Source organism: Cricetulus griseus, chromosome 2 (genome assembly GCF_003668045.3).
Source record: "Cricetulus griseus strain 17A/GY chromosome 2, alternate assembly CriGri-PICRH-1.0, whole genome shotgun sequence".
NCBI classification, from domain to species: domain Eukaryota; kingdom Metazoa; phylum Chordata; class Mammalia; order Rodentia; family Cricetidae; genus Cricetulus; species Cricetulus griseus.
In genome coordinates, this window is record NC_048595.1 from 202067334 (window position 1) to 202092036 (window position 24703).

Consider the following 24703-nt stretch of genomic DNA (forward strand, 5'->3'; position numbering starts at 1 on the left):
CTCCTTACCCATTCTTACCCTTCCCTTTCTGTTTTCTCTGGATTCCCTTTTCTTCCCAATAAGTTCTCCTACTTTCATGTCTTCTTCTTCTTCTTCTTCTTCTTCTTCTTCTTCTTCTTCTTCTTCTTCTTCTTCTTCTTCTTCTTCTTCGCCTCCTCCTCCTCCTCCTCCTCCTCCTCCTCCTCCTCTTCTTCTTCTTCTTCTTCTTCTTCTTCTTCTTCTTCTTCTTGTTCTTCTTGATTCAGTTTAATTCTGGTTGCTTGTATGGGTATAGATTTTGGGTTACTTACTAGAATATGGGTACCATATACCAGTGGCTATACCACTGAAGAAAAATAATCCCCCCAGTAGTTAACTGACAGTAGCTCTTCAGCTAAGGTGGGGCCTCATGAGCCCCTCTCCCATCCATGTTGCAGTTGACTGGCTTGGTCTTATGTAGGTCTTTTGTGGTTAACCACAGATGCTGTGAGTTGATGTCCAAAAGAGAGTGTTTCACAGTACTCTTTCCCATCCCCTGCACCCCCTCCAATCTCTGGTGATGTTTCTTGGGTCATAGGGGAGTGTATGTGTGTGTATGTGTAGATGTTCCATTTAGGGATACTCAGCAGCACTCAGTAAATTCTCCACTAGGTCATATGACCTCTGTAGTCATGGACTTTTGACCAGATTTACAGTACTAGTTATGAATTCCCTCCTATGGAGTGGGTCATAATTCTACTCAGAAAGCAATTAATTGCTCTCATATATCCATGCCACTATTGCCCAGTGGTTACATCTTTCCTGGAAAGCTGGTTTTATAGCACTCAGGTTCAGTCTACTTTTGAATAAGATCATTGATGATGGTTCTTTTCCATAGTACCTTGCAGCAGTATGAAAGCTAGCCAGCATGGAGGAAGTTCTCAGATCAATTCTAGCGTGATTTCTTTGTATCCTACATCCAGTGCGTGCTGTCTTCAGCATGTGGGGCTTACCATCTTGTTTTGGTGTGTAACTAAGAACAATAGCACTAGCTATATTGTTTTGGGTGCTTCAGGGGCCTCCCCTGACATAAGAAGTTATCCCATACTTGGCACTGGGATTTTCACTTAACTCATGGCTTCTAGGAGTAGCACTATTCATCAACAACCACATAGTTCCTACTTTCTTGGAGTGTGTAATTCTACACACTAGTTTTATTGCTTGTTGCTCCTCTGCTTTCTCAGCCTGGTGCTTTTCTTTTCCTAACCTGCAGTGGACGCTGAAGACTACTCTTTGTCTACTGTTCTTTGCACTCTGAGGTTTCTCTGCAAGACAGTGACTCTACTTTTGTTGTTTTGGTCTTCACTCCTGTTCTGATGGCACCAAAATCCTGTCCTACTCATTTTCTCTTCCATTTTGTTTTCAAAATGAATCTACTGCTCTGCTCTGTGATTGCCTTGTAATCTGGATTTCAGCAATCCAAATGAAAATGGAGTGTTAGCTTCCAACATTCAAATTCTTTGAAGGCTGTGGCCAATCTGGAGAGGGACAGGCAAGGCTTTCTTCTATTCAATCACTTTACTTGTCTCTTGATTGCTCTTAGATATAGCCATTACTTTTGTCTCTGAGATTGCAATTTTCTGTTAATCTATTTAGCTACTTTCTTGAAAATATATACTTCATCCTACTGGAGTGGGCATGAGACTGGTCATGTCTTCCCCCCACCTCTTAAGAGTACACAGGATTAAAGAAGCGTCAAGAGGGCTGGAGAGATGGCTCAAAGGTTAAGAGCACTGACTGCTCTTCCAGAGGTCCTGAGTTCAATTCCCAGCAACCACAGGTGGCTCACAACTGGGGCTGGAGAGATGGTTCAGAGGTTAAGAGCACTGACTTCTCTTCCAGAGGTCCTGAGTTCAATTCCCAGCAACCACATGGTGGCTCACAACCATTCGTTATGAGATCTGGTACCCTCTTCTGGTGTGCAGATATACATGGAAGCAGAATGTTGTATACATAATAAATAAATAAATAAATAAATAAAATCTTTAAAAAAAAAAAGCGTCAAGAATGTGTCTTCAGCTGGGCAGTGGTGTCGCATGCCTTTAGTCCCAGCACTCGGGAGACAGAGACAGGCGGATCTCTGTGAGTTCTAGACTAGCCTGGTCTACAAGAGCTAGTTTCAGGACAGCCTCCAAAGCCACAGAGAAACCCTGTCTTGAAACACCCCCCCCAAAAAAAAAGAGAATGCGTCTTCATTGCTCATTCACTTTTCCGTGCTGTTTTGCTCTCCTTCCAGTGCTCTGGTTCCTGGTGGGCTCATAGAGCTCTCTTGGCTCCTGTGTTCTTTGGCAGAATAAAAGTCTGCCCTTATGCTGCTGTTGGAAGACCTCATGGGCTGTCTCTCAGTACTGCAAGAGTGGCTTTTGGCCTTGTGGTTCTCTGGCAAGGAACAGGCTTGTGTTCACTGGAAACTTGTATCTTCCAACAGTCTCCTCTCACGTTAGCTCTTGGCTGCATTGGACTTTGAGAGAAGTTCCTATTTGCTTTGCCCTAGGGATGACTTTTCTACTTGGGGAAAATATAGTGCCTTTGCACTGGCCAGTTCTGAGTCCACTCTGGCCAATGGGTAGACTACAGTTAGCAATCGTATTTTTTTTTTGATATTCAAAGCCTCTGCGTTGTGCTCTTTCTTGACTTTCTGCTTAGTTTGTATTTTGGGAAAAGGCCTATTTGTTTGACCACTCCAAACCTAGTTCTCTTGTCCTTCAAATTATTCTTTAATATTCCACTTTTTTCTTAAGCCTTTGTATGCCACTCCTCTATGTCAGGGCTGTCCTTTCAGTATCCTCTTTGTGTTTCATGTTTGTCTGCTTAAATTAGGTGGTTAGCTTCTGTTTGTGAAGAGGTGAGTGACTGTGTGTGCATGTTTGTACGGCCCATAAATAATAATGAATGAGTGTCTGTGGGAAGAGCTCATCCTCTAACCTTCAGTTTGAGAGCACAGGATTGTCTCACAGCTGTTTCTGCAGCTGGCAGTTCTGTGTGCTGGCGCCTGGCTCTCCGCATGCTAGTATGCTGAGAAAGCTCTGAGAGGGTTGGGCCTGCCCTGGGATTTCAGCTCAGCACTGGCCATATTCAGGTGTGGAGGTTTTTTATTAACATCTATTGTCTTCACCTCCCAGGAGCAGGTACTCAACAAAAGCCTGTGGATCAGCTGGAGGTTGTGTGGATCTTGGAACCTGGTGGTGTGGGCTCTAGAATGTGACTCTGGGGTTCCTGGCTTGCCTTTGCTGACTGGAATCAGGGGCCATAGTAATTACTTTTCCAGTGATGGAGGGATAACTAAGTATCAGGTGCTATGCTAAACACTTCCCATTCATTACTTATTTAATCTCCCGTTCATTCTTAGAGGTAGAAACTCTTATTATGACCATTCTATAGGTGAAAAGTAAAGCCTAGCAAAGTTATCTTTAAATTTTTTATTACATTTATTTATTTATTTTGTATGTGTGTGGGCGCATGTATGCCACATTATGTGTGTGAAGGTCAGAGGACAATTTGCAGGAGTCCTCTCCTGCCATGTGGGTTCTGAGGATTGAACTCCAATCGTCAGGCTTGCTAGCAAGTACCCTTACCCACTGGGCTATCCTGATGGCTTTCTAAAGTTGTGTCTAATATCATGTAGCTAGGAGTTTGTCAGAACTGATCTTTCTATATCTGCCCGACTCTAAATCATTGTGCTGTGCCTTCTACCCAATCTTTTTGTCTCTTTAGTTTTCTTCTTATAAAATATAATTTGAAATTCTTGCCCTTTCGCTTTTTCTAGAAGATGGAGGAATACATTATGTATCTATATGCTGTAGGTAGGACCAAGCTCCAGAGACTCTAGGTGGGCTGCTGATGTGGCCTGCCTTGCCCTGGACATTTTCACATTTTCAGCCTTCTCTTGTTCTCCCTGTGCACTGTTCCTGAGACTTGGGGCAGCCGCTGTCTATTTGTGTTAGCCAGCCATGTCAGAACGTGCCTGGGACCCAGCAGTCCCCTCGTCCTCCCTTTACTGGTTTCTTGTCACCTTCCTTCCCTCAGAACAGACTAAAGTTACCAGAGGTTGTCTTTTTTATTTTTATTTATTTTTTAAAAATATTTTATTTATTTTGCATACAACATTCTGCTTCCACTAGTAGAGGGCACCATAACGGATGGTTGTGAGCCACCATGTGGTTGCTGGGAATTGAACTCAGGACCTCTGGAAAAGCAGTCAGTGCTCTTAACCTCTGAGCCATCTCTTCATCCTCCAGAGGTTGCCTTGTTCACACACAGACCTCTCCTCCAATCTGTGTGAATGAGTGGAGGACAAAGCAGCATGAGGTTCCAGGGAGGCACCAGGGAGTTTGGAGGCCCCTCCTCAGCTGTTGCCCAAACATCTGTTTTGGGCTACCATAAACTGACAATACAGATTGCCTAGAGCCCCTGTTCTGTGTGTCAGTAGAGGCACTGCCTACAAATGGCCATCACAAACACTTGATTTCATCTCCCTTGTCCCAGAGCCCAAAGGTATTTAAGAGTTACCGGGAGACTTTGACATAGTCCCTGTTCCTGGACTTAGTGCTGCTTAAGTTGGATGGAGGCCATGCATGTAAGGTTTGCAGATCTGTTCTCTGTGAAGGCCAAGCATGATGGGAGGGTTTGTTTGGCAGGGCATGCAGGTGAACTCGGGACTGTGGTCAGCAAGTGCTTTGGCAGGGCACTCTCTTCAGGCCTAGTGGGATGCTATGAATTTGGCTTCATGTTCAAGGTCTCTTTTGTGGTCCCAGCTGCCTGGGTCCCTGCTTGTGGTTCTCAGGTCATCCTGGCAGAGTGCAGCTACTTGCTGCTTCCACTTGCTCTTTCCTCCTCTCCCTCGGCTTCAGCCAAAGCTCATGGCAAGCTTTACTGGCATTCGCTCTACCAAAACCAAGTGACTTGGCTGCAAGCCATGCCCTAAAGGACAGACACTTACCTCTGCTACATGCTGCAGTTTGTGCTTGTTCTCTGGGTGTCCCTGCAAAGCCTGGGACACTTACTCCTTTGACTTAACCTCACTTCACCTACATCTCTCTCAGTCTTCCCAACAGCCCACTCCCAGCTCCATGCCTTGGGTCCTTTGTGGGAAAACAATTGGAAGCAGTAAGTAGGTCAGGAGTGTGGTCCTTGTGGGATTATTGAGGGAGATGAAGGATCCATTTTTCAATTGATCTCTCATCCTTTATATTGGCAACAAATGTTCCTGCTGGCATGAGTGTGTGCATAGGAGATGGAGGTGATGAGGGAGAGCCCTGTGGAGCTGCCCTTTCTCTGCCCTCTATTCCCCTTCCGACTCTCGGTGACGAGGGAACTGCTGTGTGTGCATTGGCTGTCCCTGACCCACTGTCCCTCAGTCCCTTCTGGGCCTCTTGTTCATTTGTCATTTTGCTCTTGACTTCTCATTTGTCTTTCCCATAACCGGTCTCATATTTATCCCTGGCTGTCGGAAGGGAGCACCTGACTGCATGTGTACATGCATACACACATGAACACTGTCACGTGAGGAAAGACGCGTGTGGCTTTGGGGTTAATGTTCGTTCTTTTTTCTTTACTTGTCTTCCTTTCTTCCTTTCATTCTTTTAAGATAGCATCTCACTCTGTGGTTCAGCAGAGTAGCCTTGAGCTTGTAGGGATTCTCCTGACTGAGCCTTCCAATGGCCGCGATTACAGAGGTGAGCCACCATGCCTGGCTATTTCCTTTTGTTTTAGGTCCTGATAATGCCAGGACCTTCACGTTATCCTACTTCTCAAGTCAAGGTTGCAGGGATAAGAAAGATAAAAGGCATTTGGAGGCTATAGGGCTGTGTCCTCTTGAGACCTGTCTCCCTGGGCCTCCCTAGCCTCTCTTAATGTGGCAGCTCCTTCCCTTGTTCATCCTGAGCCAGCCTGGCCTCTTTCCATCACTCTGGACATGGGCAGGCACCTGCTCAGAACAGTGCAGTTGATGTGAACTCATTCTCTGTCTCTCAGTGTGATTGGTGTCCCCAGGAAGCCAGGATGCTGGGAGGAACTTGTGTGGCACTCAGCAGTTCCATTTTGTGATAAAAAATGGAGAGGGAGACTGGCAGAAAGCAAAAGCTGTTGCTGCTGGGTGAGTGTAGCAGCTATTTTTAGTCCTAAGCCTTTGCTTTTCCGTTTGGCTGTGCTTTTTTAGCACAGTGTTGGTCCAGCAGGGCTGTTTACTTTCAAGGCTGCAGATATCCTTAGTGAAGGTTTCTGTCTGCCCCTAGGAAGACATGGGCTGGCCAGAGGGGCAATGACTTCTGAGAGTGGGTCCAGGCAGAGATTTGAGTCCATCTTGGGGCAGTAGTGTCACAGGACCAGTGAATCGGAGCAAGGTGGAGTGTGTCAGGGATAGGAGAGAGAAGTGTATTTGGAAATACTCCTCTGTGATTGATTCAGTTACACCACTACCGAGTTGCATCAGTGCTGAGGGTTGTGCATGAGACCTTTTCCAAGAGTCTGGGCTAATGCATTCTGAATTCTTCTGAAGTTTTTGTAGTGCTTGTTTAATGTTTTTTGTCCTGCCTCTTCTGGATTGTGTGCTAGTTTGGGTAAAATAGATGTCTATTCTAGTTTACTGACCAACTTTTATTACAAATTTTATTACTACTCTACAAACAGAAGCTCTCTTTCTACTAAATACTAATTCCCTATTCCCCCTATTCTTCAATCCCTGAATATGGATTCTACTTTCTTTCTTCTTGATTTCTAGATACTTGTTGAAAGTGGAATCATATATGTCCTTTTGTGTCTGGCTTATTTCACTTGATGCAATTTATTTGTGTTGCAGTAGTATCTATTTTTTTTTTGTTGTTGTTGTTGTTTGTTTTTTGAGACAGGGGTTTCCTCTGTGTAGCTTTGTAGACTAGACTGGCCTCAAACTCATAAGAGTTCCACCTACCTCTGCCTCCCGAGTGCTGGGACTAAGGGTGTGCGCCACCATTGCTTGGGTTTTTTTGTTTGTTTGTTTGTTTGTTTTTTTGAGATAGTTTTGTTGTGTAGTTTTGGAGTCTGTGATTTATTTTGTTTTTAACCACGTGTACATATGTGTCAGTGTGTGGGTCTATGAACACAAGAGTAGGTGCTTAAGAGTCCAGAAGATGGTATTGGATTCTTCAGGACTGGAGTTACAGGTGACTGTTAGCCACATGGCATGGGCGTTGGGAACTGAAACTGAGTCCTATGCAAGAGCAGTACAGACTTTTTGTTTTGAGACAAGGTCTCACCATGTAACTCTGTTGTCCTTGAACTCCACATGTCTTTTGAAAAACCAAACTGTTAGAGAGTGATGATGATGCTTTACATTCTCATCAATAGTTATGATGACTTCATGTAATCCTTACCAATATTTGTTATTTTATCCATCATTGTTGGGTATGAAGAGACTGTGATATTCATTTCCATAGTGATTAATGACACTCAGGATTTTTTTATGTTCCTATTGGCTATCTGTACGTGTGTGCATGTGTGCATGCGCGTGTGTGTGTGCGCACGCGCGTGCCTGCCCTCCTTCCTCCCTCCCTCCCTTCCTTGCTTCCTTCTTTCTTTTTTGAGAAATGCATATTTTAGTTGTTTTGAATTTTCTTTTCTTTCTTTCTTCTTTTTCTTTTTCTTTTTTTGGTTTTTCGAGACAGGGTTTCTCTGTGTAGCTTTTTGAGTCTATCCTGGAACTAGCTCTTGTAGACCAGGCTGGTCTCAAACTCACAGAGATCTGCCTGCCTCTGCCTCCCAAGTGCTGAGATTAAAGGTGTGTGCCACCACCGCCCAGCTTGTTGTTTTCAACTTTTAATTATTATTATTTTGGAGAGTACCAAGGATTGATCTCAGAGCCCCAGGCATGCTAAGCAAGCCTACTTTAGCTGAGTTACACTCTCTGCCCATTTTAAAAGTGGGTTGCCCTGTCCTTTTATTGAAACTCAGATATTTTTTATACAGTCTGAACTTTATTTATAAAAATATGTACATTTGTATTTATTTGTGCATATGATTGTGACATACCACGGTTTGTGTGTGGAGGTCAGAGGACAGCTTGTGAAAGTGGGTTCTTTCCTACCACATGGGTCCTGGAATTGAGCTCAGGTAGTCAGGCTTTGGTGGAAGTGCCTTGACTGACTTTTGTTTTTATTCTTTTGATGTGGTGGAATTGAACCCAGAGCTTCATGCATGCTAGAAAAGTGATTTTCCACTAAGCTAAATCCCAAGCCTTGTTCTAGACATTAAATTCTCATTATTTAAGTGATTTGAATTTTTTTTCTCATAATGTAGGTTGTCTTTTCATGCTGAATGGTTTTGTGTATGTGTCTATGTCAGTGTACTCAGAGGGTATGTGTGTGGTGGTAGGAATTGAACCCAGAGCTTCATGCATGCTAGAAAAGTGATTTTCCACTAAGCTAAATCCCAAGCCTTGTTCTAGACATTAAATTCTCATTATTTAAGTGATTTGAATTTTTTTCTCATAATGTAGGTTGTCTTTTCATGCTGAATGGTTTTGTGTATATGTCTATGTCAGTGTACTCAGAGGGTATGTGTGTGGTGGTAGGAACTGAATCCAGGACCTCATTCATACTAAGCAAATGCTTTTAACTTAGCTGTATCACCAACTTTTATAATAATATAGTCTTCTGAGATACAAAGCTTTTTAATTTTGATGCTGTCCAGTTTATATTTTTTGTTGCTTATTCATTTGGTGTCACCTTTGAGGAACCATTGCCAGAATCCAACATCATAAAGATTGCACCTGTGTTTTCTTTGCATAGTTTTACCTTTTTTTGCCAGATGTGGAAGTGCATGCATGCCTATAATCCCAGGACTTGAAAGGCAGAGGCAGGAATGATCAGTGTCAACTTCAGCAGTGTAGTAAGCTTACAGACAGCCCAAGTTACATAGGACCTTGCCTTGATGTGAATTCGAGCCAGCCAGGTCTACAGAGTGAGTTCTGGAGCAGCCAGGGCTACACAGAGAAACCCTGTCTCAAAAAAAAAAAGTTTTTTACTTTTAGTTCTGATTCATTTTGAGTGAATCTTTGTATATACTATAAAGGAAGGGCCCAGCTTTATTCTTTTGTTTATGGATATTGAGTTGTTCCAGCATTGTTTCTTGAAGAGATTTATTCATGTTCTTCCCAAATGAATAGTAGTTTTGATACTTTTCTTGAAAACTGACCATATGTGTGATTATGTCTATGCTCTTATTTCTATTTCATTAATCTGTATGGCTGTTTTCATGCTAATCCCACTGTAGCACAAGTTCTAATTAGTCTTAATAATAAAACCCCACAGTCAGATATTGGTGAAAAGTCCATATCAGAGAGAGAAGAGGAGAAGAGAGCAAGTCACAGCCAACTTTAACCTTGCCTAACCCTAACCCTAACCCTCAGCCAAAAGAGACCAAGTTTCTGTCTCCTCCTGCCTTATATTCCTCTCTCCACCCAGCCATATCACTTCCTGTCTGTCTGTATAGACCTCCACACCTCTATGGTTAACTAGTGGCTAGCTCTGCCCTCTGATCTTCAGGAAAACTTTATTTGTTAGAGTACAAACAAGCTATCACCACATACCACACCTTGGGTTCTTGTAGCTTTGCATTAAGTTTGCAGATAAAAAACAAAATGAGTCTTCTTTCTTCCTTTTTTATGGTTGGCTTTCTGTGCTCATTATTATTCCATATGAATTTAGATAAATTTCTCTATTTCTGCAGAAAATACCATAGGGTCTGATAGCAATTGCATTGTATTTGTGTATTGTTTTGGTTAGGATTATCATCTTAACAATACTTTCTCCAGTCCATGAATATAGGATGTCTTTTAGCCCTTATGTTTTAAAATTGTTACCATCTACTAATACTTACACTATGATTTTGTGGCTTGGAAATGTTGAGCTTTGCTAGGTTATGGGACATTGATGCTAATTGTTATCAGCATGATAATGGGTATGGTTAAAAAAAGATGGTTACAGTTATTTATATGGACTTGGTCCTGTATCTGTTCACATGTAGCACAGATGGTTAATTTCCTCTTCTTCTCACTGTAGCCAGCAACACTTTCCACAAGCTCAAATACTATTATTAATAAGGAAGGAAGGAAGGGTCAGTGCTGTTAGAGCATATGCATTTCTAATCCGGGCATATCACTTTGAGTTACAGGAGATGGGAGCTTAGAGATTTATGGTAGTGGTGGAAGGCCTGTTACACTTCTGTGCAGGAAATGTTCATCATTTGTGGAGTCAAGATGATGGGGAACTGGCACTGACGTTTGTTTTCTGTGCTTGTCCCCTCAGGCCCTGATTATGGCTCCTCAGCACCTGCCTTCAACTAGAGTGGCTCCTCTAGGACTGCTGCTTGGGTTGCTGGTGACTTCCTGCTTCACTTTCTGCCTCAGTTGTCGGAACTCAGTAAGTGTCTTCCTATCCATTGGAGTAATATGGGTAGGCTCCAGGGAGCTGCCTGGTCTCCAAGGCTACTATGGGACAAGCTAGATTTGGAGTTTTCTTTTTTATGGAAGTGTGGTCTCCTTTTTTCTCATTTCTGGTTCCTTTAGTCTCTGTTTAAAGGTCATGGCAGTTTCTCTGTGGGAGAAAATGGTGGTAACAATGATGATAATAAAATAATAATCACTTCCACACATCAAGAATTGTATTAAATGCTTTGTATGTATTCTTATGTAATCATCCTAGCAACTCTATGAAGTAGGCAACTATAATTATTCGTATTCTGAAAAGGAAGAGACTGAGGGTCAGAATCATATAAACCATGTGAGAAAGAGCTGGGGTTGGGATAGGGGATCAGGATTATCCTAAGAAACTAGATGGCAAAGTGGAGGAGAACACCAGCCCCAAAATAGACAGCTTCTTCTACTTTCTTTGTTTTTGTGCTTCCTCTTCTGTCCAGATCTCAGTCTCCTTTTCTTGTTCTTTTGGGCCTTTCTTGGTTAACCTGGACCTCATTGTTTAGAGCTGCAATGTTGTAACTGGTAGAGGAGAATGTCCACAGAAGCCTGGCCTGGCTGCAGCACATTAAAGCTCCTGCAGGGCCTTTTTCTTTTTTTCCTGGGTTGTCCTAGCAGTAGACTGCCCTTCACCAGCTCCAAGTATCTATCTCCCTTCCCTACAGTTTTACCCTCCCTGGCCACCTTTTCCAGCCCCCCAGGGCTCTCAGTAAATGTTGGGCACAGCTTTGGAAAGGCCCTTGAAGTGCAAATGACTATTGTGATGAATTTAATAAGGATCCAGCTCAGCTAAGGTTCACCTCTGGCTCATGGCAAGCTTCCACCTTCTCTCTGAAGTCATTTGTTTTCTTTCTTTCTTTGCCCCCTTTGTGGAGTAGAGAATGTACAGTTAGGAATCATGAATCCTTTGGAGCTTTTAATGTTCCATGACTAAGATCCTGTTGGTGCTGGCCTGCCTCTCCCTGTTTTCTTTCTTTCCTTTTTCTTTTTTGATTTTCAAGGACAATGAGAATGGACTCCCAGGATTCCTTGGGATAGGACTAGTTACAGCATGATGTTGGGGCTATCTCTGACATAGCTTAGTAATAAAATTGTTCAGAAAGGCACCCAGTAGTCTTGAGGGATCAGGAATGTGTCCTCTTCTCAACTTACAGTTCAGGAGGTCCCTGTGTTCCCTGTTGAGAGCTTTGGCAGATGCACAATTAACAAAGCATGCTGATGAATTTACTTAAGGACTGTGTGTTAGCAAGTCTCTTTTGGATAATAGATGAGCTTTCATAACCATAATTATTCTGGCCCATTTATATTAGCTCTATTGAGTCTAGTCTCAGAAAAATGTTCACTGGGAGAAGCTACTGTGTCTGTCTGTCATACTCTCTCATCTTGTGCTAAGACAGTAGGAGTTAAAGCATCTTTTCTCTCACACTGTAAAAGTGCTGCCCTGATGGCATTTAAAATCTAAATTATCCTAAAGTACCCTAAATGGAGCAAGGTGCATATGATCCTTTCTTCAGAGCCTGGGGTCCAAGCAAGTGTTCTTGAAGACCTAGAATTGTCCTGTTTGAAGGCATTTGTGCTAGTTAATGCCTACCCAGGACAGGGTATCTGTGTATCAGTATGATCTGGCGACATTATCTCTGGTGTGATAGTTAATATTCACTGTCACCTTGACAGGAGACAAATGTCTGTGAAAGAGTTTCTAGATTGGGTTAGTTGAGGTAAGAAGCTGTTGGTGACACTATTCTGTGAGTTGGGGTCCTGGACTACATAGATAGGAAAAAGCAAACTGTACTAGCATTCATCTCTCTCTGCTTCCTGACTGAGGATGCAGTAAAACAAGCTACCTTAAGCTCCTGCTGCATGCCTTCCTCCGTGATGGGTACTGACTACTGTACCCCCTTTAAGACACTAGCCAGAATCCTTCCTTAAGTGGGTATTTTGTTACAACAACCAAAAGTGTTAAATTGGGGTGCCACATCTTAAGAGGGGATAAGGCCTGAAGCACTGTGGCTGTGAGGTACCTGTCTTCCAAACAGATGGATAGTGAGTGGGGGAGGTTGTGGAGCTTAGTGAACAGAGCTCAAGGCCTTATGTTCCCTTTTGTCTGTCTCATTGACAGTGTGACCATTCCTCATTTTAGAGACTGGTTGCTATCTGTTTTTCAAAAACTTATTGTAGATTAAATGTGGTTAAATAGATAAGTATTTAGCATTGGCACTAGCACAGTATGGTCAATAAACACTGGATATTATTTTTAGTATGGGAATGTATGCTCCAGGTTAATTTTTCAAGCAGGGTCCTAATATGTTACCATAGAAGTCTTTCTATGTCATGGTGTTGACAAAAATCACAGCTCTCATCTTAAAGGGATTAAGATATAGTTTATTTGGGAACCATTTTGAATGACCATGGCCTGGGAACACAGATTTAGGTTACCTAAAATTCTATGTTCCAACATGGAATCAGTTTCACAAAGTTTTTATAGGTCATAAATCAAGGCAAGTTTAAAATATATTGGTGGGTTTATCAGAGATGAAGTTGCATTGAAATGTGTAAATCTTACAGCCTCAAGATGCTATCTGCTGACACTCATAGCTTTTTTAGACTGGTAGAAACTAGTTAGTTGCCTGCTAATCAATAGATTCTAAAAGGTTTTTATCTATTGTCACAGGATGTTAGTTCTGATGTGTGGGGGTGAGTTGTCTGCTAATCAATAGATTCTAAAAGGTTTTTTATCTATTGTCACAGGATGTTAGTTCTGATGTGTGGGGGTGCAGGGTGGGGAGCAAGGCATGGCTGTTGTAGAGGGCTAGAACTAGCCCAAGATAGGGTCATTAGCCTCTGGACCTGGACATTCCAACCTCACCACAGCACTGAAATTCTAATCATCCCATTAGTCTCTGCAGACATGGATTCCTTTGTGGAATGTTTGATCACAACCAGATGCAGCATTTTTTTCTTTTTTAAAGACTTATTTATTTATTATGTATACAGTGTCCTGTTGCATGTACCTGCATGTATGCCTGCAGGCCAGAAGGGGGCACCGGATCTCATTACAGATGGTTGTGAGCCACCTTGTGGTTGCTGGGAATTGAACTCAGGACCTCTGGAAGAGCAGCCGGTGCTCTTAACTGCTGAGCCATCTCTCCAGCCCACTCCCCCCTTTTTTTTTCAAGACAGGGTTTCTCTGTGTAACAGCCCTGGCTCTCCTGGAACTAGCTCTGTAGGCCAGGCTGACCTGCAACTCAGAGAGATCCTCCTGCCTTTGCCTCCTGAGTGCTGGGATTAAAGGTGTGCCTTTTAAGACTATCATACTCATCCACAAAGTGTGGTTTGGTAAGCTGTTTGTCAGCTAGCACCTTTTCTGGCATTTCTTGCTAGTTAGTTGAGAGTACATTGATCTTTGGTAAGGAGGAGAGTGTTACAATCTAGCATGGAAAGGAGCCTTGAGAAGCCAGCTTCGAGTGCAGAGGACACACGAGATTTACTTTAGAGTTGACCAAGGGCAGCCTGCCTCTCTCAACTCTTTGCTTCTCTCTTAGTTAGGACACTGTTGGGCTTGTTTTTTTCCTCTAGAACTGTGGTTGTCTCACCTGGCTCATGAACATCTTTACTTGGGAAGAAGGATGTGCTGGTAGATGTATTAAAGGATCTCACTGTGCCAGCTTTATTTTCTTAGAATTGAAGGTACAACCATCAATTAAGACATTTGAGTCTGATTTCACACATGGGTTTTGGAGCCAGGACTAAATATTTCCTCTGCTTCTCTGGGCAGTATGATTATGAACAGGCCACACATTTCACCTGTCTGTACAGTGGGAGTAGTCTGTGCTTCACAAGGGGCTCAGGTGAGTTGAATCTTGGAAAGTCTCTGGCCAGGGCCTAACTCATGATCATTAAAACCCATCCTCATGATGATGCTGTTTCTCCACCAAGTCTCTTCTGGAATTCTCCCTTTGAATGACTGTCCAGTCTGTGGGATGTTGATGTTACTGCTTTCTGTGATTCTGAATCCTTGATCTTTGAGAATAGCCAGATATGACCTGGGAAAATGTCTAGTCACTCAGAGTCAGATCTGGTGAACAGAGAGAACAGGTTGAACATGAGAGCACCAATTTTGTATCATTTTCCACTAAAATTGGAGGTATCTTAAAACCTGATTCAAAGATACTAAGAGATGATGTAAAAAACATGTTGAGCAAAAAGGATTGTTGAAAATGTTAAGTCTCCCTAGGGCTTAAAGCATGTTGTTTCTTTCTTTGGATATATTTTGTTCTTATCAATGAAGTAATTATGCACATTTATGAGGTATGGTAAATGTATACAATGTGCAATGACAAGATTATGTGATTGCCTTATTTCTAACCTGAAATGTTTATCACTTCTTCATGTCAGGAACATTCAGACTCAAACATTCAAAACATATTTTGAAATATCCAGTAACTGTTGTGAAACATTTTTGTTCTTTTGTTTAAATTTCCGTGTGCGATGGAACACGAACCAAGAGAGTCATTAACCAGGGAGTTTATTAAAGGTGTGGGGGGGATCGAGAGAGAGTGTAAGTGGGGGAGGGGTCTGTCTTTTAAAGGGGTCCTTCGCACCTGTGTGCAAACTAGTACTCATGGAACCCTGGGCTGACCAGAGTACTGCCTGAGTGCGTTCTGCCAGGTGACAGGGGCAGGCCAACATAATGCCTGAATCCTTACATTCCCACCTTTACTTATTACTAAAAAGGTGCGGAGTTAGGCATGGCAGGTTAGGGAATAAGGACGTCGAGTGCCTGAATCCTTACAAACATAGTTATCTTACTGTGTGCTAGAACTTCTATATAACAGCTCTTCTCCACTCATGATCTCTGCATCCCAAGTGTCCATCTTTGTTCCCTATCATGAAAGTAACTGTCTTTAATGTATTTAAGAACATGTGGTCTTTCTGTGTGGTTTTGGGATGTAGTTTGATGGTTGAGCACTTGCCTAGCCTTGGGTTTGCTTCCCAGTGGATGCCACATAAAAGAGGAAATAACCCTTAGCGCAGTGCGCTCCAGTCGGTCCCACCATGCTGCTGAAGACTTGCCTGTTGTATATGTGTCATCTCTTCTTTGCTGTTGATCATTGATGGGCCACCTGGGTTGATCTGTATCTTAGCGATTGCAAATAGTGCAGTTACTTCTTTGTCATACTGATTTTAGTTCCTCACTGTACATGATCAGTAGTATGATTGACAGATCTCTTGTCAATTCTATTTCCAGTTTTTCTGAAGAACCCTTAACTTTTTTTGTATTGATGACACTAATTTATATTTCTACAGTGTGTAAAAATTCCCCCTTTCTACATCCTCACCAGAATCTTTAGCATATGTGTATTTTTCATAGCAGCCATTCTAACTCAGTAGAATGACAACTTGTTGTGGTTTTGATTTGTACTCTGCTGCCGGTGTTTCTGTGGAGACACAATGACTAAGACAATTTATAAAAGAGTCTTTTGGGAGCTTACAGTTTCAGAGGGTTAGAGTCCTTGGCCATCATGGCAGGAAGCATGGCAGTGTGCAAGCAGGCACGGCGATAGAGCAGCAGTTGATCTTGATTCACAGACAGACAGACAGACAGACAGACAGACAGACAGACAGACACACAAGGGGGTGGGGGAGGGAACAGAGAGATGTCTTAGCCACTATTCTTTTGCTGGGAAGAAACACCATGACCATGGCAATTGTTATAAAACATTTAATCTGGGGCTTACTGTTTCAGAGAGTTAAGGCCATTATCACCATGGTGAGAGGATGGTGGTATACATGGAGCTGGAGCAATAGCTAGGAGCTACATCCTGATCTGCAGGCAGAGAGAGAGCAAGATCACCCCAGTGAACACATTCCTCCAACAAGGTCACATCGACTCCAACAAAGCCACATTTCCTTAGTCTGATGACTAATCACTCAAGTGTATGAACCTCTGGGCCATACATATTCAGACCCCCAAAGAGACAGACAGACAGACAGACAGACAGACAGACAGACAGACAGACGCACACGAACACTCACACACACACTGATTTGGGTAAACTGAAAGCCTGCCCTTTGTGACATACCTCCTGCAACAATGCCACAGCTCCTAATGCTACACCAACTGGGGACCAAGCATTCCAACATAAGAGTCTGTGTGGTCATTCTCATTCTTAGTAGCACATTGATGCAGAAGGTTTTTTTCATAGACATGTTAGTTGTGTCTATCCAGGGCTTTGTGTGCAGTAGGCAGGTGCTCTGTTTCTAAGCTCTACCTTTAGCCCAGTGACTCCAGGACCACCCCTCTCCCTTTTTTCTTCGTGTTCAGTGCTGGGGGTGAAACCTAGGGTCCTCCTGTTATGATATGCAGTGTGGGTAGGACCTTGGCAGGTGAGGGACAAATAAGCCATGCAGACAGAACTTATGTGGGAAGTTTGATTGGAGCAAGGGGAGAGAAGAGAGAGAGAGAGAGAGAGAGACAAGAAACCTGTCTGCCTCTTCAGAGGAATGGCGGGAAGAGAGACAAGGAGTGGGCTGAGTTTGTCTCTTAAAGGGACATTTGCACCTGTGTACAGAGTCAGGGTACTGTTTGCATGCCTCCAAGGGGTGGGGCCAAGGTGTGCCTGGATGCTAACACCTCCTATATGCTAGCCAAGTATCCTACTATAGAATTACATCCCAGTCCCATTTGCTCTCTAAAAAAATTTCTTCCTATTGATTTGTTTAGTCTTCTTGCATAATTCTGGTTAGTAATCCCTTGGTGGCTAAGAATCTTGCAAATATTTTTCAATTTTCTAATCTTTATTATTATTATTATTTGTATGAGGACAGCTCAGTGGTCCTTTGTATGGGTTCTAGGGGTCAAACTCAGATCATTAGGCTTTGTGCTGCAAGTGCTTTAACAACTGGGTATCTTTCTGGCTCCATTTCTCCTGCTCTTGAAATTGTCTGTTCTGAGGTGCAGCTGTTTGATGTAATATCAGTAGTAGAGTTTTGTGGTTTGGGATCATATAAAATACAAAATCCCTTTGCTCAGATCAGTGTTTAATGCATTTCTCCTGTGGTTTTGTTTATGGTTTCTTTGGAGTTTAGTCTCCTTCCTTCTTCCCTCCCTTCTTCCCTCCCTTCCTCCCTCCTTCCCTCTCTCCCTCCTTCTCTCTCTTTCCCTTCCCTTTCCTCTCCCCTTTTTAGTGAGCTCTCCTGTAGCCTGGCTGGTTTTTTTTTTTTTTTTAACTCGTTATCTAGCTGAGGATAACCTTGAATTTTTGGTCTTCCTGCCTCTACCTCATTAGTGCTGGGATTACAGGTGTGTACCACCACATCCAATGTATGTGGTGATAGGGATTGAATCCAGACCACCCCTGCATTCTAGGTAATCACTGTTAACTGAGATACATCCCAGCCCTCACCAGTTTTGGGGGTATTTTTTGCTCAGGATTGATGTTTTTCTGTCATTTTAGTGGCTGCATATGAATCTACTGATATTTTAATTATTATTTGCTGCCCCAGGGCCCTACAGTCAGTGCCCTGCTGCCCATGCAGGCTGCAGCCTGGTGGGGCTTCTGATCATTGCCCGGGGCTCCGCTGTGGCCATGATATGTAGGTTTAAATTAAGTCTATCATTCTGTTTCTCAATAAGACTTGGGAGTCAAAATCTGGGGAAAAAAATCTGCTGAGGTTGAGAATCAACTAGCTGACCTTGCTGTTTGGATGGAGACACCTCAAGAGACCCTTCTCTTCCCTTGTCCCAGAACCAAAAGTAAGCTCAATGCTAGTCCCCACCCTTTCCTTCCTGTGTATCCTCTCCATCCAAATTGCTGGCCTCACAATGGCTAATTCTAGTCAGCTAGAGCAGGTTCTGCCCTGGATTCAAGATAAACTTTATTGTTATCTTAATCTGGAGTGTCATAGTGTGATCAAAATATCCCACAACACAGGATTGTGCTAATTGTTTTTTGTTGTTCCTTGCTTGCTTGTGTTTTGTTTTTTGAGACAGGATTTCTCTGTTTAGTTCTCTCTGCCTTGGAACTCACTCTGTATATCAGGCTGGCTTCACAACCAGATAGCCACTGGCCTCTGCCTCCCAAGTGCTGAGATTAATGGTGTGTACCACCACAGCTAAGTTCCACACAAATTTTTGCAATTAATTTCCCCCCCCATTTATTTGTTTTGTGAGGCTATGTGTGTTTCATGATGTGTGGAAGTCAGTGGAATACTTTTGGGAGCCAATTCCCTCTACCGTTTGAGTCCTGGGGATTGAGTTCCTTTGTAAGCCTTTGTGACAAACATGCTAACCTGCTGGAGCCAGCCAGCCAGCCCAAATTTTAGCAGTCTTTTTTTAAAAACTAATTCTGTAAAACTGTATCAGCTCTGTAGATCACTTTGGGTACTGTAGACATTTTGACATTAATAAGTTCGATCCATGATTATAAGATGACTTTCCATTTTCCTGGGAGGGGAGGTTCAATTTCTTTTATTGGTATTTATAATCTTCATTGTAGAGACTCTACTTCCTTGGCTAAGTTTATTCCCCCCACCTCTCTCTCTTTATTATTCTATTATGAATAGGATTTCTTTGTTGTTGATATATAAAAGGGGTTTTTGTATATTGACTTCATATCCTGTAACTTTATTGAATTTGCTTCTCAGTTCTAGTGGTGTGTGTGTGCTCGTGTGTGTGATGCTATTAAGTTTTCTTACATAGAAAATCATGTCATTTGCAAACAGGGGTAATTTGACCTTTTTCTTGGTTTGTTGTTCTTTATTTTTCTTCATCCTTGTTATGTTCCAGATTTGAGAGGAAACAATTCCAGCTTTCTGCTGTAGCATGCTATTAACTGGATGTTTACTGTGAGGAAATCTGCTCCTTCTACAGCTAGTTTTTTTGTTTGTTTGTTTGTTTGTTTTTCTCGAGACAGGGTTTCTCTGTATTGTTTTGGAGGCTGTCCTAGAACTCACTCTGGAGACCAGGCTGGCCTCACAGAGATCCACCTGCCCCTGCCTCCCCAGCGCTGGGATTAAAGGCATGTGCCACCAAGGCCCGGCGGTTTTTTTAGTTTTTTGAATCATAAGCATCACTGAATATTATTAGTAAATGCTTGTTCTATATCTGTTTAGATGCTCATGCAGTTTTTATCTTCAGTTTTGTTGTGATTAATTATGTTTATTGATTTATGTGTGTTTAGCCATGTTTGCACCTGTGGAATAAATCTTACTTGGTAATCCTCTGGGAAATCATTTTCCTCTTCCACTGTGGGATCTGGGGATCTAACTCAGGTTATCAGGCTGTGGGGCAAGTGTTTTACTTGATGAGCAATCCCAACAGCCATGTAGGTTTTGTTAAAAGTCTGAGCCATCTCTCCAGCCTGGGTTTTGTTTTGTTTGTTTTTTTTTTAATATGCTATTGTTTTTGTTTCATTTTTGAGAGACTCTTGTGTTTAATTTGCCATCATTTTGTTAAGAATTTCTGCATTTATGTCCTCATATATGTTGATCTCTAGTTTCATAGGACTGTTGTGTTTTTATCAAGTTTTGATATTTAAAATAATGCTGGCCTCGTAGTTTGGAATGATTCTGAACCAGACAGTTCTTTGGAATAGTTTGATAACTGGTTTTAGTTTGTTGAAGGTTTGGTAACCTACACTGTGGAGCTTTCTGATCCTACACTTGTTTTTGATGTTCGAGTTTATAGTACTGATCCAGTGTCATTGTTTTTTGTTGGTCTATTCACTTTCTATGTCGTGTTCAGATTCATAGGTTGTGTGTCTAGAAATTGATCCATTTCTTCTAGAGTCTCTAATTTTTAGTATTTAGTTGTGCATAATAATACTTATATTTCTGTGGTAGTGTGTTGTAAACACACTTGTTTAACCTCTCATTTTGTCTCTTTTCTCATTGTATTAATTATATTTGCTGTGTACAAGTTATCTGATAGAGAAAATGAAGAAAACTGTAGGAGGAAATTGTATTTTGAATGATGATTCCAGGGACTTTGGATCCATTATGATAGGGATGGCCTTGTGGAGTGACTATGGTGACAGGAGCATGCAGTGGGGGCTGTTGACATTGTACCAGGAAGTGGAAAGGGAGTAGGGATGGCAACCAGAATCTATAGTCTCCAGAGGCCTTTTCCTAGTGACCTGTTTATTTTAGTAGAAACCTCATCTCATAAAGGTTCCTGAGCCCCCAAAACAGCTTGACGATGAGCTAGTGAAAACTTGTTGAAGACATGAGCTTTCGGAGGAAACTTAAGATCAAACCATAAATTTGTGATTAGTCTAGCTGATGTTCTGTCTGTTTCATCTTATAATGCCAACTCTCCACAGCTGGGCATTGTTAGTATTCAGGCATCTGTACTGTCCTGTCCTTGGGGTCCTGACAGGATACACCCTCAGCTGCAGCTGCTAAGAGCACCACCTGTGCATATTCACTAGGTTCCCTTTTAAAAGGGCCCCGCCCACCTCCCATCCCCCATTTCTCTGTCTGTTCCCACCTCTCCCCCCTCCTGCTGCTCCTGCCCCAGAGGCTGGCCTCCCCACTCCCCTTCCTATGATCCCTTTCCCCTAATTAAAAGACAACAACAAAACAACAACAACAACAAAAACCAAGAAAACCTCTGCTTGAACCCTGTCTCATGGCATCTTTCTCTCAAGCACTGCTTTTCTTAAATTACAACAGGCATAGTGGAGGATCAGGAGTTCAAATCCAGCCTTGTCTTCATAGTGAGTTCACCACCAGCTTGGGCTACATGAGATTAAGTCTCATAAAACCAACCACAACTCTTCTTACTGATACAGACAGTAAAAGAAAAAAAAAAAGTATCTTTGCTCTGTTCTTGTTTTCCCTACATTTTACTGCCTATGGTTTCTTCTAGTCCCTTGAATTGACTGTTACATTGTTGGAAGTCTTTTTTAAATGTGAGCAGGTGTTGCTATAAACCTTTCAGTATTGCCTATTCTGTCACAAGGTTTTGATATGTCATGGTTTGGTTTCAGTTTGTTTCCAGAAGTTTTGTTACTTAGTTTTTTGACCTAGGTTTTCCAGTAGCCTTGGAATCACTGTGTAGTTGAGGAGGATCTTGGTGTACTGACCCTCCTGACCCTGACGATTACAGGTACCTGTTCATCACTACACTTGGCTCAATATCTGACTTAAAAAGTCATTTAAAAGAATATTAATCGCCTCCTATGTATTTGTATACTTTCTTATTAAAATTTTATCATATTTATTTACTATATGTAGGTGTAACACACACACACACACACACACACACACACACACACACACACACACACACACACACACACGACCCAAAGATGGATATTTGGGTTCAAACTTGAAGCTGAATATCAGAAAAGCAAAGCAGCTGGCCACTAGCCTCTTACCTCTACCTCGGGCTGAATGGACTGCTCCTGTCTCCACGAGCTCTCACCAAACCTCAGACTGTATAACCTCTCCTCAGTGTGGCTGGAGAATGAATGCCTCACATTGACTACTTGCTCCTGTCTTTTATACCCCTCTAGTGCTGGCATTAAAGGTGTGAGCTATAATTCTCTTTTAGACTGATTCACTCTTGTGTAGATCTGGGGGCTTTGGTCTCACAGAGATCTGTCTACCTCTTAACCCTTAGTCCTAGGATTAAAAGTGTGTACTACCTCTGCTTGATCTCTGTAGCTTGAGGGTGACTTTGCTTTTCTGAATTTTCAGTCAAGCTTTCATAAGTCAAATGATAAATCACTATATGTATATGTATATGTATATGTATATGTGAGCTTACAATGGTATGAGTCTACAGTGACTTGTGAGAGTCAGTTCTGTTGATATCCTGGATTCTCCCTCTCCCCAGGTCCTGGAGAACGTGGCTCTGTTCCTGCTCCTGACTTCTCTCCTTCTCCCATCTCAGGGGGTTCTCCTCAGCACCTGTCTGTCACTCTGTGACAGCCCTCTCCTGGGACTATGCAACTTTTCCTGGTGGCAGGGCCTCTCTAATCTTTGGGTTCTCTCCAGGCCCTGAAATTGTGCCTCTTTGGGCGACCTTCCCTGGGTGATCACTCCTTCTCGTGCTCCTTGTTGATATCCTGGCATTATGCTGTCAGCTCAAAGGCTGTCAATGGTTGCATGGCTACTTTGTGCATGCCTTAAGTGGCTGCATAAGGACTCTTCATGCAGAAACAATGCAGAGCTGGGGCCACTCGAAGCTGGGCCAGTGGCAGTCACTTGACTCCAGTTTCAAGGGCCCCAACTACTGAACCTCATCTAAACCATTCCTTTCCCTCTTAATTAAGCGCTTCCCGCCTGTCCCTCTTCCCCTTTCTGCTCCCAATTGGTTGGCACCTACCCCTTCTTTCGCTCCCATTCTCAATAAACTCCATGTGGGTTTGTTGAATTTGGTGGTCCGTGTTTCATTGCCCGAAGCTGCAGCAAAGAACAACTTCTCTCCACCATGTGAGTCCCAGGGTGTAGCTGGTTGTTTTTCACTCTTTGGCTCTTTGAAGGGCCTACCTAGCTCCTAAATAAATCACATGGAGTCTTATTCTTTCTTATGAATGCCCAGCCTTAGCTTGGCTTGTTTCTTGCCAGCTTTTCTTAAATTATCCATCTATCTTTTGCCTCTGGTCTTTTATCTCTCTCTCTCTCTCTCTCTCTCTCTCTCTCTCTCTCTCTCTTTCTCTCTCTCTCTCTCCTTCCCCCTCCCCCACCTCTCTCTTGTTTTCTGAGACAGGGTTTCTCTGTGTAGCTTTAGAGCCTGTCCTGGAACTCTCCTTGTAGACCAGGCTGGCCTCAAACCTGCCTCTGCCTCCTGAGTTCTGGGACTAAAGGAGTGCGCCACTACCACCCTGTGGCTTTTACCTTTCTATATACCTTTCTTTACTTATTACTTGGTGTCTTGCTATGTTCCTGGGTGGTCCTGGTGGCATCTCCTTGTCCTTTGTTCAATCCCTCACCGTTTTCTTTGAAAAGGATCTTCCCATTTATACTCTCTGCCTGCTAGCCCCGCCTTCCTTTCTCCTGCCTTGCTGTTGGCCATTCAGCTCTTTATTAGACCAATCAGGTGTTTTAGACCAGCAAAGTACAGCTGCACAGAGTTAAACAAATGCAACATAAAATATGCAACACATCTTTGCATCATTAAACAAACAAATGTTCCACAGCAGAAACTAATGTAACATATCTTCAACTATTCCACAACACCAGGGATTGACTGTAAATTGTCATGCTTGAGGGCAAGTGCATTTGCCTGCTGAGCCATCCTGGTGGCCCCCTTTTATATAATTTTTAGAATCCCTCTTGTTCATTTCTAGTTTTACTCAATTATAGGCAGGAAAAAAATGCAGGATATTTCAGGTTTTAGGTTTTATTGTTTTGTTTTTTGAGATAGGGTTTCTCTGGGTAGTTTTGTAGACCAGGCTGGCCTTGAACTCACAGAGATCCTCCTGCCTCTGCCTCCCGAGTGCTGGGATTAAAGGCGTGAGCCACCACTGCCCTGCTCTCAGGTTTTAGTTTTTTTTTTTTTTTAAAGATTTTATTTATTTATTATGTATACAACATTCTGCTTCCATGTATATCTGCACACCAGAAGAGGGCACCAGATCTCATAACGGATGGTTGTAAACCACCATGTGGTTGCTGGGAATTGAACTCAGGACCTCTGGAAGAGCAGTCAGTGCTCTTAACCTCTGAGCCATCTCTCCAGCCCCCCAGGTTTTTTGTATCATTGTTTTTTAGAATTACTGCCTAACACATAATCTATCCTGAGTAAAACTCCATGTTTCTTGAGAAGAAAAATGTATATTCTGAAGCTGTTAGATGAAATGTCCTGTAATTATCTGTTAATTTATTTGGCCTACAGTATAATTCAACTACAGTGATTCTTTATTGATTGCCTATTATCTCTCCTTTGACAAAGGAAGGTGTTAAAGTCCCTATGATTATGTGCAATTATGTGCAAGCAGAGCCTCCTTTGTACAGTTGGGTATTTCCAAAGTGTTTGATTTATTTTATCCAATACCTGTGTAGTTACTCTTGCTCATTTATTTCTTTCCTGCTTGCATAATTTTTTTCCTCCATCTCTCCACTTTCAGTCTATGTCCACTTTACTGGTGGAATGAGTTTCTTGTAGGCAGCATACCATTGGGTTTTATCTTGTAACTCCATTCAACCTGTTTGTATATTTTTAGCTGGGGAATTTCATCCATTTATACTCATGGTTCTTCATGTTTGTGGTAGATTTTGAAATTAATG

The 24703-nt window shown here is 42.5% G+C and overlaps 1 protein-coding gene across 6 annotated transcripts in view; it reads left to right on the forward strand.

The window, feature by feature from the left end:
* Positions 1-24703, forward strand: part of Sil1 (SIL1 nucleotide exchange factor) — a 237493-nt gene that overhangs the window by 52569 nt on the left and 160221 nt on the right. For all 6 annotated transcript variants that reach the window (XM_027400747.2, XM_035440197.1, XM_027400746.2 and 3 more), the window contains one exon: positions 10299-10412. In XM_027400747.2, the coding sequence (XP_027256548.1) occupies positions 10308-10412 (105 nt within the window). In that variant the 5' untranslated portion in view covers positions 10299-10307. The remainder of the gene's footprint in view (positions 1-10298; positions 10413-24703) is intronic.